Source organism: Alligator mississippiensis, chromosome 8, assembly GCF_030867095.1.
Source record: "Alligator mississippiensis isolate rAllMis1 chromosome 8, rAllMis1, whole genome shotgun sequence".
Taxonomy (NCBI): domain Eukaryota; kingdom Metazoa; phylum Chordata; order Crocodylia; family Alligatoridae; genus Alligator; species Alligator mississippiensis.
Genome location: NC_081831.1, coordinates 34,951,989 through 34,969,828, shown reverse-complemented (window position 1 = coordinate 34,969,828; position 17,840 = coordinate 34,951,989). Strand labels below are relative to the sequence as shown.

At 47.9% G+C, this 17,840-nt stretch overlaps 1 protein-coding gene across 3 annotated transcripts in view; it reads left to right on the top strand.

Moving 5' to 3' along the window:
• LOC106738039 (BTB/POZ domain-containing protein KCTD8) overlaps positions 1-17,840 on the top strand; it is a 62,926-nt gene that overhangs the window by 11,429 nt on the left and 33,657 nt on the right. Inside the window, exon 1 of one of the 3 annotated variants that reach the window (XM_059732620.1) lies at positions 9,248-9,482. The exons of the other annotated variants lie outside the window; for them this stretch is intronic. Within the exon in view, the coding sequence (XP_059588603.1) occupies positions 9,479-9,482 (4 nt within the window). The 5' untranslated portion in view covers positions 9,248-9,478. Of the gene's footprint in view, positions 1-9,247; positions 9,483-17,840 lie in introns of those variants that run through there. 3 annotated transcript variants of the gene reach the window in all.

The window sequence follows — 17,840 nt, the reverse complement described above, 5'->3', positions numbered from 1 at the left end:
GACAGGGCTGCATATAAGAGATTGAGGAGTTTTTTGAGAAAACTTCCAGTGCCTGTGGGGAAAGAAGGTTTCAAGGCCTGGGTTGTCCATATCCAAGAGACTCTGTTGACATGGCAGATCCCCGATGATGAAACACACCGCCATCTCTTAGATGTACTGCAGGAACCTGCTTTTGGGGTTTATCTGAACCGCCAGATTACGGGATCCTAGGATCACTATGCACCAGTGCCTTCAGACTCTAGAAGATATGTTTGGGTGCTAGCTCTCCATGCGGAGAAGAACACTATAAGCTATTTAGTATCTTTCAGCACAAGGGTGAGGCTATGTCCTCATACCTACTATATTTAGAACAAGTTTGGCCTGTGGCCAGGTGGGACTGATTGCATGTTATCTGGGAAGCTAAGCAGGCTTGGACCTGGATGGGAGACCTCCTGGGGGCCATAGGCTGCCTCTCCTTTAGTTGGTAGTGTGGCTGAGCGGTCTAAGGTGCTGGATTTAGACTCTAGTCTCTCCAGGGGTGTGGGTTTGAATCCCATCACTACTATTTCTTTAGTTTCCCAACTTATAGCAGCAATGAATCTGACCTCTGATGACATCCGTCTACCCTCTTGAGAGGCTACAGGACCTGAACCTGTTCAGCCTTCACAAGAGAAAGCTGAGGGGGGACCAGAAGGGTTTGGGGGAGATCTTGTTTCCCCTAGCGCCCCCTGGGATAACAAGGAATAATGGCCACAAATTGTTGGGGAGTAGGTTTAGATTAGACATCCATAGGAACTACTTCACAGTCAGGGCGGCTAGGATCTGGAACCAACTTCCCAGGGAAGTGGTGCTGGCTCCTACCGTGGGGGTCTTTAAGAAGCAGCTTAATGCCTACCTGGCTGGGGTCATTTGAGCCCAGTTTTCTTCCTGCCCAGGCAAGGGGTCGGACCTGAAGATCTACAAGGTCCCTTCCGACCCTACATCTATGATTCTATGATTCTATGAAGTGCTATGGTGTATAGTGGAACAAGGGGGCCTTAGCACCGTGGAGGCGGATCACGTACGGCTTCACCAAGTCCAGATTGGGGCCTGTTAAAGTCTAGCTCTTATTTGGGACCTGAATCTATCTGGGTGGAAGACCAATCCCCCGGGGTAAAGCCAGCTCGTGAAAGAGGTGAGAAAGGAGGAAGAGATACTCCAGTTATGGGAAACCATGTGGGCCCTGGAGAACCTCCCCCCCCTCCCCCAACTTGAAAGGGACATCAGGGCCAAGTGTTTCAACTGTGACCTTTGTGTGAAACGTAAAACTTTGCTGATGTGCACAACTTATCTCCATATTATTTAAAGCTCGCAACCCATGGAGCTAGTGTGTATGGACTTCCTGTCTATTGAAGGGGAGGGCCATCAAAGGGGGAATGTCCTTGTTGTCACTGATCACTTTACCCGGTATGCCCAGGCATTTGTCACTCACAATCAAACTGCAAAGACTGTAGTGAAAGTGTTATGGGAGAAATACTTTTCCGTTTTTGGATTGCCTGCCCAGATCCACTCTGACCAAGGTCCAGGCACACCCTCGGGTGTACCCAGGCTACAGTTATTTCAGCCATGATTGTCCAAGGAATATGTAGGAGGTCCGGTCTGTTTGGTAATATCTTCAATTGGACCAAATACATAGTTGGGAGAGAAGTCAGACAGCTCAGGCTTTCCCAGACCTGAGGAAGGGCATTTTGTGCTCAAAAGCTTGTGTAACATCTCTCTTAAGTATATAGTTAGTCACTCCTATACTACTTTGGTTCAATAAAAGATATTACCAAACAAACTTCACTTCTGCCTTTCAATCACTGTTAACTACAGGAGATACTGAGTTATTAACTTCACATTTCAGAATTTGAAGTGACATGAGGGAAAGAGACAGCCATAAGAGAGAGATCTTGTAGGAATATCACCAACCCAAATTGCACCAAGCATCTGTTATGGATTCAATAATAGCAAGCCCCTTGCACTCACTAGGTCAGAACAGCCTCTGCAGGGAACTCCTTTTTCCTTCCTCCTTCCAATCCTATTAGTATTAGAGAGTAGATAGAGCTATAACAGGAAAAAAGCCCGTCTCTTAGCAGCACTGCTGACAGCTTGCCTTTTAAATCTTTAATAAGCATTAGCTTTAGCAGCAGCTCAGATGTGCTGCAGAACAGCATGGGAGTGGAAGCCTATCTGGCCTACCCCAGATGAAGCTGCCATCCAGACAGTTGGATGTGTGAAAGGTGGATGAGAGAGCTCTCTTATTAACATGCGTTAGGGTGTTATTTGTAGGTGGCCTAAACGCAGTGACTTGCGATTTTATTTAAAAATGTTTCTTCTCCACTCATCTGCCATGACCTAAACAAAGGGACCTGTAATTCCTTTGAAGAGTTGATGCCAGCGTAGCTGGTTTTTACCAGATACTTTGCAAGGGTTTCCACAACCACAAGGGAAACAAACCTCATTGCAGATCCCAAGAGGGAAGTAAAACAAAAAAACTCCCTGCAATGATTTTGTTTATGTTTCATTTTCTGCAGTCATGTTCTACCCCAGCCACCCTATTCAGCTTCCATAAGTGCTGGCAAGGCTATGACAGTGTAGAGAGGAACAGAAGTAGGCCATGGAGTGATCCAGTTTTGTCCTCTGCTCTGGGCTTCCTTGTGTGACTTCAAGCAATTTGCTTAACATGAAAGCTGGGCATCCATCAGGGGTTGCATTGACATTGCAAATTCTGGCTTCATTACAAGTGAGAATAAAACCCAAACATTCTAACTAGGGACAGAAGATACACATAAACCAGTTTAAATGATCAGAAACTAGTTTAAACCTGTGACAGAACATAAGTTCAGTGCACATAAACCAGTTTCAAAATGGCTGAGTCTGGTTTAAGATAAACCTTGTTGACTTAACTGATTTAGGTCAAACCAATTTATGAAACTTCTGCCCCAGATTCCTTCCATGTTCAAGTTAAATCAGAGTCCTCAGCACGCTTTCCAGCCCTGGGATGGGCTAGGCTGTACAGTCTACTCCAGAGAGCAGGGCTGGCCCCACCCTTCTGCTCCCTAGCTGGAGCAGTAAGGGCAGACTGACTGCTCCACCTCTGTCCTGCAAACCCCAGCTAAGATCTGGAGCCAGAAAGGACAGTTAAACTCACCTTCCCCAGAGTAGGAGCTGCCCTGCTGACTTAAGTAATGCTGCCTGCAACTGTGGACTACAAATCCCAGAAGCAACTGGAAGCAGGAAGAAGTAGTGAGCAATGGTGTGGAGTCCAGCTGCTCAACTACAAATCCCAGAGACCTTAGGGGCAGCAGGAAGAGGAAGCGAATATGCCTCTTAGGTTGTGTTTATAATTTTTAGTTTATAGTTTTTTAGAGAAACCTATTCTTGTTCAAGCTTTTATGAATTAAATGCTACAACCTCCTCCCCCCAACCCAGGCAGAATATGGGCTGGGGCCTGGCCATGTCCCCTCTGCTCCAGCAGGGAGTATGGATAGACTTGGGGTGGCTGGCAGGCAAGGTTTAGTGCCCTGCCTTCCTCAACCCAGCTTCTTGCTTGAGCTCCTGTAGGCATGTGGCTGCATTTCCGGAATCAAAAGTGAATGTGTGTTCATTTGCTTATCAGTTCAAACTCTGCAGCTGAGACTAAATTGCAAAGAATGAATCAATTCAGCCTCTGGCTTTTTGACCGTCTGTAGTTAGCCTTCAAAACAGCGCAATGGACAATACCCAAAATAACCTTTCTTTACAAAGCGGATTAAAACTTTTTGTTTCGATGTCATTCTATTTCAGATTTGGGAGCGCAGTTTTAAAGGGCACATAATAACAGCCATTTTCTATTTATTTTAAACCTTTGAAGACTGAGGGACAGTTGTAGCTGTACCCACATTACCAGCTTCTCTGGGTAGAGATTATTCATAGTGCTTAGGGTCAGAAGGGACCTAAACAGATCATCAGGTCCGACCCCTTGCCCCGGGCAGGAACAAGTGCTGGGGTCATAACACCTCAGCCAAATATCTATCCAGCCTCCTCTTGAAGACCCCCAAGGTAGGAGAGAGTACCACCTCCCTTGGGAGCCCATTCCAGAGCCTGGCAGCCCTAACTGTAACATAATGTCTCCTGATGTCCAGCCTGAACCTTCCCTCTAACAATTTGTGGCCATTATTCCTAGTAACCCTGGGTGGTGCCCGGGGGAACAGAGCCTCACCCAATTTCTGCTGGTCCCCCCCGGTGAGTTTGTAAAAGGCCATCAGGTCCCCTCTCAGCCTTCTCGTGTGGAGGCTGAATAGATTCAGGCCCTTTAGCCTCTCTTCAGGTCAGCGGGGCCTGACCTGCTGCCCTTTGAGCATGCGAGTAGCCTTCCTCTGGACCCTCTCAATGCTAGTCACATCCCTCTTGAAGTGCGGTGCCCAGAATTGGATGCAGCGCTCCAACTGTGGCCTGACCAGTACCGCACAGAGAGGAAGGATCACCTCCCTGGACCTGCTTGTGATGCATCTATAGATGCACGACAAGGTGCAGTTAGCCTTACTGACCACTTCCTCACATTGGTGGCTCATGTTCATCCTGAAGTAAACAATGATTCCAAGATCCCTTTCTGCCACTGTGTTGTTGAGAAGGGTGTTCCCCAGCTTATAGGTGTGTTGCTGGTTCCTTCTCCCTCAGTGCAGTACCCTGTACTTGTCTGCATTGAATTCCATCCTGTTCTCATCCGCCCACCTCTGTAAATTGCCTAGATCTAGCTGGATTCTGTTCCTCCCCTCCGGCATGCCCACCTTGCCCCATATCTTGGTGTCGTCAGCAGATTTGGACAGTGTGCTTTCCACATCCAGATCGCTGATAAAGATGTTGAACAGTACAGGCCCCAGGACTGAGCCCTGGGGGACTCCACTGCCCACATCCCTCCAGGTCAAAAATGACCTGTCCACCACCACTCTCTGGGTGCAACCATCTAGCCAATGTACCACCCATCTGACTGTGTAAGCATCAGTGCTGCAGTCACCTAGTTTTTTTAAGAGAATGTGGTGAGAGACAGTGTCAAAGGCCTTCTTAAAGTCCAGGAAGATGACATCCACCTCGATGTCCTCATCCAGGGACTTTGTGACCTGATCATAAAAGGAAACCAGGTTAGTCGGGCAGGATCTGCCCTCAGTGAACCCATGTTGGTTGCCCCTGAGCATTACCTCCCCTGCTGGGCCCTTGCAGATGTGTTCCTTGATAATTTTCTCAAAGATCTTCCCAAGGACCAAGGTAAGACTGACTGGCCTATAAGTGCTGGGGTCCTCCTTTCTCCCCTTCTTGTAAATGGGGACCACACTGGCCCTTTTCCAATCGCCTGGTACCTGGCCAGAGCCCCATGAGTGCTCATAAAGCCATGCCAGGGGCCCCACTATGACCCCCGCCAATTCCCTCAGCAACCTTTGGTGAAGAGCATCTGGACCTGCTGATTTAAAACACATCCAGCCCCTCCAAAAGTTCCCTAACTAGGTCATCCCTGACCTTAGGCATGGCTTTGCCTCCCCTGGGTCTATCCATAATCCTAGTGGGGAAAATGTCCTGGTCCCTGTTCAGAAATATGGAGGCAAAGAATTCATTTAAGAGGTCAGCTTGTTCATTTGCTGCAATCACCAGATTGCCAAGCCTGTCCTGTAGGGTCCCCACGTTACCTTCTGGGAGCCTTCTTCTTCAACGGAGCCTTCTTCTTACTCCCTATGTATTTGAAAAAGGACTTTTTGTTATCCCTAATTCTGGTCACTAGCCCTAGCTCCATCTCTGCCTTGGCCTTCCTAACAGCCTCCCTGCAGTCATGAGCAATGGAGGTGTAATCCTCCTTGGTGATGGCCCCTTGCTTCCACGCCTCCTTTTTTGCCCCCAGGCATTCCTGGATGCCTTTGCTGAGCTATGAGGGCTTTTTAGCACTCCTGCCCACCTTGGTGCGCATTGGGACTGACTCCCTTTGAGCTCAGAGGATCGTCTCCTTGAGGAACAACCATCAGTCTTAGATTCCCATCTCATTGAGGCTCCGAGACCTCAATGCCTCTCCTACTAATCTTCTTAGCTCATTGAAGTTGGCTCTCCTGAAGTCAAGGACTATTGCCTTACTGCTTGCTTTCACCACCCTGTGCTGGATAGTAAATTCCAGCACGCGATGATCTCTATCGTCCAGGTGGTCGAGTACCCGCAGACCCCCCACCAGGTTGTCGCCTGTGGCAAGGACCAAGTCCAGCAAGGGATTTCCCCTGGTGGGACTATGCACCTCCTGGGTTAGGTGGAGGTCCTGTATCCCAGCTAGGAATCTATGTGAGCAGTCAGACCTGGCTGACTGCTCCTTCCAGCAGATGTCTGGGTAGTTTAGGCCACCCATGACAACCACATCTCTTGTCCTTACAGCCCCCGTGAGCTGACCTGAGAATTCCAGGTCCAGCTCGTCCCCCTGGTGAGGTGGTCTGTAATAGACACCCACTAGCAAGTCCCTTTCCCCACGACCCCCTTGCATTCTTACCCAGAGTGCCTCAGTTTTCCCTTCCTTTGACCCCATCCTGATCATCAAGGACGTATATTGCTCTTTAACATAGAGCGCTACACCTCCCACCTTTTTTTCCCTACTCTATCCTGTCTATACAACCTATAGCTCTCGACGTCTACTGCCCAGTCGTGGGTAGAATCCCACCAGGTCTCCATGAGCCCCACTAAGTCTGGGTTTTTGCTAGCTAGCAGGAGGGTGAGTTTCTCCTGCTTATTCCCCATGCTTCGAGCATTTGTGCAGAGGCATTTGAGGCCTCCTGTGGGTGCACGTGCTGCCCCCTTGTTCCTAAGCCTGCCCTGGCCCATCACTTATCTGGGTGCTACCTGTGCATGTCACCTGGCTTGACGGTGAAGTGTCCTCATGTTCCTCTGCGACCCCGTCCCCGTCCCCCAGTGAACCTAGTTTAAAGCTCACTGAATAAGATAAGCCAACCTGGAAAAAAAACACGCTTACCTTTTAGGGAGAGATGAAGCCCATCCTGCCTGAGCTTGTCTTCTGTGAGGAAATGTGGGTCACGGTCCAAGAACCCAAGGCCCGCCTAGTAATGCCAGCTCCGAAGCTGCCTGCTGGCTGACCTCATCGATGCATGCCTCGTGGCGCCATCCATGTCTGCTCACTGGAAGAATAGAAGAGAAAACCACCTGCGCCCCCATCTCCTTGAGCTTGCCCCCCAGAGCCTTGTAGTCTCTCATGATGCAATCCTAGCTGCTCCTGGCCACGTCATTTGTTCCCACATGGATGAGGACATTGGCTATTATACTGCCCTATCTGTAGGCTATTATATTGCCCTAGAATGAATTAAAATGGCATTTATATTTCAGGGAAATCATGAAATGTCCATAGAGCAAATAGGATTAAATTTAGACTCTGAAGGTATGGTCTTTTTACCTAGCACCACTGGCAAAGGGTACAGAGCAAGCTTGTACTCCATTGTCCTCTACTGCATGGAATATCTACAGCTTGCCCAAGTATGTAATGGCTGTTGCAGGTTGAGCCAGCTGGAGGACATGGTTTACTGATCTACACATTAAGCTTGTGATATCCATGTTTCTTGCAAACAGAATTTCTAACCTCCTCAGGCTTTTATTTTTCTGACAGAGGTATTCCCTCTTGTGCTTTCACACACACATCTATATGGTGTAGAGGAAGTCAAGGACTCCTTCGCAAGTCTTTTCAGAGTAAGGGTTTCCTTGACCAAATACATCCTTTCCGTCCCTAGAGTACCAATGGCTGCATTCCAGGGTGTGCTGGTAAATGTTTTTCTGCATAAAAGGTGCCACACAAAGGTCAGTGTCTGAAAGCCTATCATTCCTATTGACCTTAATGACATAGGAGAAGTGCTAGGCATTACTCAGGAACTGTCTATTAGCTAGTTGCTCTATTAGTGCCCCAGAAAAGGTCTGTTTGTTTCAAATTGGAGAGTTCTACTCTTTCTTGATGGACTCTTCATAGTCAGCTTTTAAATTACCATGAAGTTGCTGTGTTGATGCATCTATAGGCTATTATAAGGTGATGCTGAGCAGATGTTGGTGATCCTGGAGATCTGCCCAGAAAATGAGCAATATCTTAAGGTATCTGTATGCACCCAAGCCATTCCTTAGATTAGGTAGAATTTTGATGTTTATGCTAAATATCCCAGGTTCCATCACCATGGATGGAATCCAATATGTCTGTGTCTAATGTAGCCCTTATTCAATATACTTAACCCTTGCTTAGTTAGGCAAAACTATTTAGAGCATATCCAAAATTTGTTGTCAAAACAGTTTTGGATGACTAATAACTTTATGGCCAAAATGAAAATTTCCACGGAAAACTTTCATTTTGATTGTGAGAAATGGAAACTGAAACTCATGTGATTTTGGTTAAAATGGTCGTTCAGGGGTAATTTTTTTCAAATGCAGTTTTTGGTTAACAAATCTGACAGTAGATTTGAAAAATGATTATTGCACCAAAACCTGAACCATTCTACTAGCAGTTTTCAGGAAAAAAAATAAATGGCACTTAGAAATTTTGAAAAAAAAAATATTTTCCAAAAATGTACAGCAACAACTTGATATTTTTCAACTACTTTAGCTTCAATTGTCCTGGTAGAAATTAGAGATCCCAAAGTAAACAGGTAGTTGTCCTGTACATTGGTCAATGTTTCTGTTTTTCAAGGTAAAATAGTGCAGACCTCCCAGGCTAATTAGAGTGATTTCTGTTATTGATGGACTCTCAGTGTGCCTTTACACATGATGTTCATCTGCATGCTCTCCAGCCAAGCTAAAGGCCTCATTACACTCAGCACTGCACATGCCAGAGTAAGGCAGAGTCCCCGCTGCACTGTTTGCAGACAGAGTAAGGAGTATTACCCCATGTAAGAACCAGATCAAGAGATTAATTTACCTGTCCCAGATATTCTCTGGCACCCAGGTGTCCTGAGTTGCATTCCAGCTTCTTAAAACACAAATCCATTTGCCACATGCTTACTAGGTTGCTGACTCCTTAGGGAAAACAGCGTGCCCTGGAGAAACAGAGATGCTACCCTTCACTAGTATACTGCATAAGCAGCATGAGTCCCTTCTCTCTGCGTCAGCATGTTGAGAGCTGCCAGTGCAGAGCTCATTCTACAGCACCTCTTCACCTCATTAGCACACAGCTAGGGCCTGAGCCACCAGATTTGTTCAGTAATTGGCTTCTAATTTGCTGTTTACTGAAGTCATTTTTTTGCCAATTAGCTGGAAAAGGAAGTGAAGGGAAGCAGGGGGAGGTGGATGGAGCTCTTATGAGACCTTGTGAGAAACTAGATGCTTGATGTTAGCAGACAGAGTGTTTTTTGTTGCAGAACATGGGGTGGAGGAGATGTCATTCAGAGACCAAGCTGAGTACATCTTCTTTCTTTGCATGGCAACTTGAAAAGCAACATTAAAGGTCAACATTGAAGTTTGTCATTTACTGAGTGGCTTCTACTGACACAGAATGAGTAAGTCTGTTCCTTTGGAGAAGAACCTTATAGGGAAATGGATTATTAGATACTCCAGTTTAGATGTCTTCCACAGTCCCATATTCATCCCTCCTTCATAACCAATCATGGACCAGGTGAATCCAGCACCTCCGTGAGGTACTGACAGGACTAGCTGTGATCTATATCTTACTTGGCATGGTGAAGCCAGATGTTTGATACAAAGGATCTGGAATCTCATTAGGTCTTAATTCTCAAGCCTGCTGTTTCCCTACAAACATTGTCTTTTGTTTTCTGGTGATTACCCAAGTGTTTTGAGAGCTTTATACACTAACCAGAAGTGTTTCCTGGCCTTAAGACTGGAGCTCTTTATAAATAGGCAAGTTTGGGTTTATTGTCACAGTCATATTTAAAACCAACTGCTTGGGAGGGTCAGTAGCATTTCTACTCAGGAAGTACTGAGGGGGTCAATTGACTTAATGGCTCATTATAATCTACCTTTCCTGCTAATCTCTCTTTATAGATGTTAATGACCCTTTTTCTTTTTTAATAGTCTGGATGTTCCATTAATTAATTTATCCTTCCTTCTGCGCTTTTGCTTTTTTTAGCCATTCCTGGTAATATCTCTCTTCTATTTCACAGCTCTGCCGACTGTTTTTCAGTTCTAGCTAAAAACCTTAATTCAGTCATGGTAATTTTAACTCCGGTGTATATTAACTCAGGCGTGGAAATGAGTAACAGCTAAGTGTTGGATGCACTGTCAAGATGCTGAAGAATAGGAGATGTATACTTAACCATAATGACTACAGGACTAATAAAACAGTATCTTTTGACTATCTTTGCCTAGTTCACTGCGAGGTTTTTTAATTTAATATATAATTAGCAAATTAGTGCATATTACAGTAAAGTTGTACTTAGTTTTGCCTCGATCTGAAACTGAAGAATACATATCTGGAACTCTAGCATATTGGTAAATCTAGTTTCTCTTTAACTGGAGAAAATATGTTGTGTGGATGCACCATTAGTTTGCACCCTGTCCCTTTTCAAAATCCTACATTCACCCATGATTACATATCAACAATGTGAACTACCTACCCAGAGTGGTGTATTACTAGTTGCTGAGAAGACAGGAGCCAAGAGGCACATCCCCACAAGCATGCACATGCAGGGGTGTGTGTTCCCCACGGGACAAATAGCAACTGCACATTTGTGCTGCTGCTATTTGTCCTCGGGCATGCCCTGGCACGTGTGCTCCGGCACGCAGCAAATTGTCGTAGGTGGGGTAGGGGGGCTGGGGCCAGGATCTGGGCTGACCCCAGAAGCCTTACCTGGGGTCCTGGGGCCCTCCTGGGGCAGCAGCAGTGCCAAGCAGACTGCTTAAAGCCTAGCCAGCAACCAGAGCATGGCTCTGGCTGAGCCGGCTACGTTTCTGGTGGCACATGCTGCTGCCATGTGCATCACATCACTTTTGTGTTTTTTTTAGAGGCATTTTTTTGACACTGGGATCTCCTGGTATCAAATCCCACCCCCCCCCCCCGCTGCACTGCTAGTTAGTAGGGGTGTGTGAAGTGGGCCCTATTCGGTTTGGATTCAGATTCAGCCTGAATCAGGGGCACTGATTCATAGATTTCTAGAGTCAGAAGGGACCTGGTAGATCATCAGGTCTGACCCCCTGCTCCAGGCAGGAAAGACCACTGGGGTTAAGTGACCCCAGCCAGATGCCTGTCTAATCTCCTCTTGGACACCTCCAAGGTAGGGGAAAGCACCACCTCCCTTAGAAGCCCATTCCGTATCTTGGCAACCCTTACTGTAAAGAATGTCTTCCTCATGTTCAATCTAAATCTATTCTCCTTCAGTTTGTGGCCATTATTTCTGGTAATCCCAAGGGATGCCCTGGTAAACAAAGTGTCCCCTATTCCCTGCTGACCCCCCATGATGAGTTTGTAGACAGCCACAAGATCGCCTCTCAGCCTTCTCTTGCAGAGGCTGAAGAGATTCAGGTCCCTCAGTCTCTCTTCATAGGGTCTTACCTGCAGGCCCTCAACCATACCAGTAGCCCTCCTCTGAACCCTCTCAAGGTTGTCCACATCCCTCTTGAAGTGCGGTGCCCAAAACTGGACGCAGTACTCCAACTGTGGCCTCACCAACGCCGCATAGAGGGGAATTATCACTTCCCTAGACCTGCTCGTGATGCACCTGCTGATGCAAGAAAGAGTGCGGTTAGCCTTGCTTATTATCTCGTCACACTGGCGACCCATGTTCATTTTTGCATCAACCAGGACTCTGCGATATCTTTCCACTGTTGTGGTACTCAGAATGGTACCCCCCAGTCTATCGGTGTGTTGGAGATTCTTTCTCCCCAGGTGCAGCACCTGGCATTTATCCTTGTTAAATTGCATCCTATTCTGATCTGTCCACTTCCCCAGTCTGTGCAGATCTGCCTGGATTTGCTCCCTGCCTTCCAGTGTGTTTACTATACTCCATAGTTTAATGTCATCTGCGAATTTGGACAAGGTGCTTTCAACACCTTCATCCAAATCGCTGATGACAATATTAAATGGTACTGGTCCAAGGACAGAGCCTTGGACCACTGCCCACATCCCTCCAGGGAGAAACCAACCCATCCACCACCACTCTCTGGGTGCGTCCCATAAGCCAGTTTTTCACCCACCTTCCTGTGAAAAAATCCACATCACAGCTACTTGGTATGACCATAAGAACTGAGTGCGACACTATGTCAAAAATCTTTTTAAAATCCAGGTAAATAATATCTACTTCCACTTCTGCATCTAAACACTTTGTGACCTGGTCATAAAAAGAGACCAGGTTAGTCAGGCAGGATCTGCCTGCTATAAACCCATGCTGGTTGCCCCTTAACATTGTGTTACCCACTGGCCCCCTGCAAATGTGATCCTTCATGATTTTTTCTAAGGTCTTGCCAAGAACAGAGGTGAGGCTAACTGGCCTATAATTACCCGGGTCCTCCTTCCTCTTCTTCTTGAAGATAGGGACCATGTTGGCCCTTTTCCAGGCCTCTGGGACCTGTCCCAAGTGCCACAAGCGCTCAAACAGTTGTGCCAGTGGTTCTGCTATGTGTCATTGCCCAATTCCTTTAGTACCCCTGGGTGAAGATCGTTGAGACCTGCCGACTTAAATACGTCCAACCCTTCCATGTGCCCCTTCACTAGGTCAGTGCTAACTGATGGTGGATTGGTATTACTCTCACTCCAGAATAAAGACTCATTGGGAGGTGTATTTGTATCCGTGTCCAGGAAAACAGAAGCAAAGAAATTATTAAAGAGCTCTGCTTTTTCCATCCTATCAGTTAGGAGTTGCCCTAGTCCATTCTGTAGCAGCCCTATGTTACCCTGTGCCTTCTTCCTGGTCCCTATGTACTTAAAGAAAGACTTTTTGTTATCCTTAATCTTTGTTGCCAACTTGAGTTCTGTATCTTCTTTGGCCTTCCTCACTGCTTCCCTGCAAGTGCAAACCAAGCAAGATGTATACTCTTCCCTGGTGGCTGCCCCCTGCTTCCACAGCCTGTAGGCCTCTTTTTTCCCCTGAATGCTTTCCTGGATTTCCCTGCTCAGCCAAACAGGTTTTTTTGGCTCATAGGTGTCCTTAGTATTCTCCTATCCTGATTCTTAGTGGGCCCCTTAGTACTTACCTGATCATTTCCATCATGTGGTTCATGGCTTGTCCTACCCAATCTTGTCCTGAACTCGGCATCCCCGTCCCCCCACAAAGCTAGTTTAAAGCTCTATGTAGGAGGTCTGCCAACCTGTAAGAAAAATTAAATTTGTTGATTGGATTGATTCGGATCACTGTCCCTCATTTGATTCAGCCAAATCCAAATCTGAAGATTCAATGCCGATTCAGATAATCAGCGATTCAGACATAGACACAGCTTTAAAGTTTTTTCTACATACCTTGAGGTAGCAGAAGTGGCTCATGATTGCTGTGGTGCTGGGGCACATGGATCATTCCACAGGAGTGTGTGGGGCCCTCCACATGCTCGGTAGTGAACCCAGAAGTGTACTGGAATGACTTCTGGTCCACTTCTGGGTCTGCCGGAGAGCATGCTGGGCCCCTCCGCCCCCACACCCCTCTAACTTGGTGATTGGCCGCAGGGGGACCCCAAGTGCCCTCCACAGACCCAGGCACCAGTTGGGGGGGGGGAGGGGCAGACTCTAGCATGCTCCCCAGCAGACCCAGAAGTGGAGCAGAAGTGCTTCCGGTCCACTTTTAGCTTTGCCACCAAGCACGCGGGGCAGGGGGCCCTGTGCTCCTGTGGGACGCTCCATCTGCCCCAGGATCACAGCATTCACGAGTTGCACCTGGTACCTTGAGGTATGTAGAAGAAACATTTAAAGCTGTGTCTATGTCCGAATTGCTGATTTTCTGAATCAGCATCGAATCTTCAGATTTGGATTCAGCTGAATTGAATTAGGGCCAGAGATCCTAATCAATGAATCAAATCACTGTCCCCGATTCAGGCTGAATCCAAATCCAAATTGAAAGGGCCCATTTCACACACCCCTATTATTTATGACATATTTGTCTGAAATTGTGGGAGACAAGATTTGTAACTTGGGAGCTTCCTTCCTATTCTATTTCTGATGTTCCTGTATGTCCTGCTATATTTTATTTTTGATGTATTGATAATTCTGGTTCCTGCTCAGTTCTATTCCAGATATTCTGGAGGATATGGAGAAAGAAGAGCTGTCTGACATTAGGTAGGATTGAAAACCCAGTGGCACCACAACATATTTGGTAGGCCTGTACGAGTAGGCAGGTATTCAATCTGGCTTCAGATCCAGCCACTTCAGATGGCAGCAATCTGATCTGAAGCTCTAGATCGGTTTGCCGCTTTGATCTGGCCAAAGCGGCTCCGAAGCTTTGGAGCCGCCTCAGAAATCTGGCCATAAGCTATAATGGGGGAATCAATTAAATATCTATAACTTTGTTGTTTTATCTCCGATTTGGGTGAAACCTGAAAGTGTGGTAGCCTCTGCTGAGAGCATGAAGCCTGCCAAGTTTCAAGAAGATGGGTGCAGGGGTTTGGAGGCAGCTGCACCTCAAGCTGCTGACAGGCAAAAATCATGACACAAATGACCCTGTGTGTGTTAAGGTGCAGCGGGCTGAAAACTGCAGGGCTGGTGGCCCCTGCTCAGGCCACAAAGCATGCCAAGTTTCAAGAACATCAGTGCAAGGGTTTGGGGGGAACTGCACCTCAAGCTGCTGACAGGCAAAACTCGTGATGTGGGTGGGTGCTTGGGCAACTGCGTCTGTCTTGGGGCACAGGGGATTAGAATCTAGTGCAGGCCTGGGTGATGGGCCCTGCCAAGCCATGAAGCCTGCCAGCTGTGTCTCTCTCACTGGGGGAGTCAGTCGTCTGGGGCCCTGCACCTCAAGCTGCTGACAGACAAAACTCGTGATGTGGGTGGGTGGCATTTTGTGTGTGTTAAGGTGTGCTCTTCCTGGTGCTGGGGCCTCTGCACAATGTGGCAGTGTGCCCCAGTGAGGTCTCCTCCTCCCCTACAGCCTCACGCCCAGTCCTCCACTTTACATGACAACAGGTACAATAACTTAGCTGGCTCAACACCGGTAGCATCAGCAGCAACCTCAAAGGTACCCAAACAGAACTATCACAGAGCCTTTCTTTTTATAAAAGGAATTGACAGCAAGAAGTAAAGATGTTGTGTTGTGTTGTGTTGGACATATGATGTTACTCATGGTGTGTGATGGCTTATCTTGTGTTTTTATGTCTATATGTGTATTATGAACAAAAAAGAGTACTTAAAAAAATATATCTTAGGAAGCTTTCAGGTTGAAAACCCCTTTGTCAGGCTGAGGAAGTACCTGCAGTTAGTCCTGTATGGAAGGAATAGTAAAGAAGCCAGAGGCTGGCCTAACCCACAATGCAGACATTAAAGCCAGTCAGTGAAAATGGAAATGGAGGCATCAGTGGGGGAGGGATAGGTAGGGGGGGGAGGGGGGAAAGGGGGATGTAGCAGCGCAGGTAAAAGTGCAGAGGTGCTCGGTGTGTCAGATGCCCGGCAGGTCGCAGCGTGCCAGAACTCCATTGTCTATATTGAGTCCGTGAGTTTCTGTACCTACTACCTAGCAGGCTGATGAAGTGCAGTTCATAGGCCCAGCTCTGAAAAGTGTTTTGTATGTTCAAACAAACACCTAACCTCTTCACCAGAACTGAAGCCAACTTCCTACAGCTCAATACACAAAACCTGCCAACTATCTCCAGTACCCCCACAAACTGCACACCAGAATCTATCAAAGACAACAAAACCCAACTACCTGTGGGGGCACATTCCTCACCAAAAAAGCACTCTGCCTCCAGTCTCTCAGGCCTGATCCTGAGAGGGATCAAATTACAATGCAAACCACTGGTGACAGCGGCCTGCCCCAGCCAGGAACATTGATCCCCTCGAACTTCTCCATTTGGTTCTCCAGTTCCCTCACTAGGGGGATCACCTGGCTGAGGAGGGCATCGCCAGCGCTAAGGGTCTCAGTGGCCTTGAGGAAGGGCTTCAGGACCACCAAGATTTCATAGACATTAGGGCTGGAAGGGACCTCGGAAGATCATCGAGTCCAGCCCCCTGCCCAAAGGGCAGGAAGTCAGCTGGGGTCATAGGATCCCAGCAAGATAAGCACCCAGTTTGCTCTTGAAGGTGTTCAATGTAGGTGCTTGAACCACCTCCGGTGGCAGGCTGTTCCAGACCTTGGGGGCTCGGATAGTAAAGAAATTCTTCCTTAGCCTGAAACGGTCTTGTAGTAGTTTATGACCATTCAACCTAGTCATCATCACTAGGGGCGCTCTGGTGAACAAACATTTCCCCAGATACTGGTGGTCACCCCTGATAAACTTATAGGTGGCGATCAGATCACCCCTGAGCCTGCGCTTTTCCAGGCTAAAGAGCCCCAGGGCTCTCAGCCTGTCATCGTAGGGTCTGCTTCCCTGACCTCTGATGATGCGCGTGGCTCTTCTCTGGACTCTCTCAAGCTTCTCCACATCCTTTTTGAATTGTGGAGCCCAAAACTGGACGCAGTACTCCAGCTGCGGCCTCACCAAGGCCAAGTACAAGGGGAGAATGACGTCCCGGGATTTGCTTGAGAAGCATCTATGGATGCAAGCCAGCGTTTTGATCGCTTTACTAGCCGCAGCATCGCATTGCAGGCTCATGTTCATCTTGTGGTCAATGATGACCCCCAAGTCTCTTTCTTCCATACTGCTAGCCAACTGTCGAGCCTGTAAGGATGCTGCGGGTTTTTCTTCCCAAGGTGGAGAACCTTGCATTTATTGGCGTTGAACACCATCAGATTCTCGTCCGCCCACTTGCTGAGCCTGTCCAGGTCAGCCTGGATCACCCACCTGTCTTCTGGTGTGGATGCTTTGCCCCAAAGTTTGGTGTCATCGGCGAACTTGGCCAGTCTGCTTCTGACTCCAATGTCCACATCATTAATGAAGATGTTGAACAGTATGGGTCCAAAGACAGAGCCTTGGGGGACCACACTGGTCACAGGACACCATGATGAGTGACTTCCATCTGGGAGATGGTACCCCACTCAGCTCAGGGGGCCGCTGATCCCGATCTCCTCAAGCAAGGCCATCTTATGGATGGCCTTCTGTTGCTTCACCAACCTTTCGAGCATCAGATATGTGGCGTTCCACCGAGACTCCACATCCTGCATGATTCTGTGCTGTGGGATGTTCAGCTCTGCCTGTATCTCCCTCAGCATCTTGCCCCCCTTGATACTGCAGTGGAAGTAGCTCAGCACCTTTCTGCATTTCAAAATTAGCTGGCTTGTAGCAGTAGTGGTGGTGGCACCATCACCGGCAGCCCTGTCCGTCTCCAAGGCATCCCTCACTATTAGGTGCAGCCTGTGTGCCACACAGCAGATGCCAACAAAGTTGGCATCACGGACAGCCTTCACCATATTGGCCCCATTGTCAGTGACCGTGAACCCGCGGGTGAGCTCAGCCTGCCCAATGAGCCACCCCTGCACCATTCGGTTCATGGCCCCCACGATCTCCCCTGCTGTGTGGGACTCATCCAGCACCTCAGTTTGCAATACCTGTGGCCCTGCCTTGCGCAGCTCTTCCCTCAAGTACTCCCTGCATGCCTCATATAGGGAGCGCACCACTATCCTGCTAAAGGTGGTATGTGCGGGCACTTTGTAAAATGGGGCCAGAAGTGCTATGAACCACCTGAACCCTGGCCACTCAAATTGGGAGAAGGGCTGGCTATCCAGAGCAAGCATCTCCCCAATGCTCTGGGTGATCTCACTCGCTTTGGGAACGTGTCCCCCTTTCTGTCTACCTTCCCCCCACTGGCCCAGGCTGGCCTGCCTCTGGTTTCA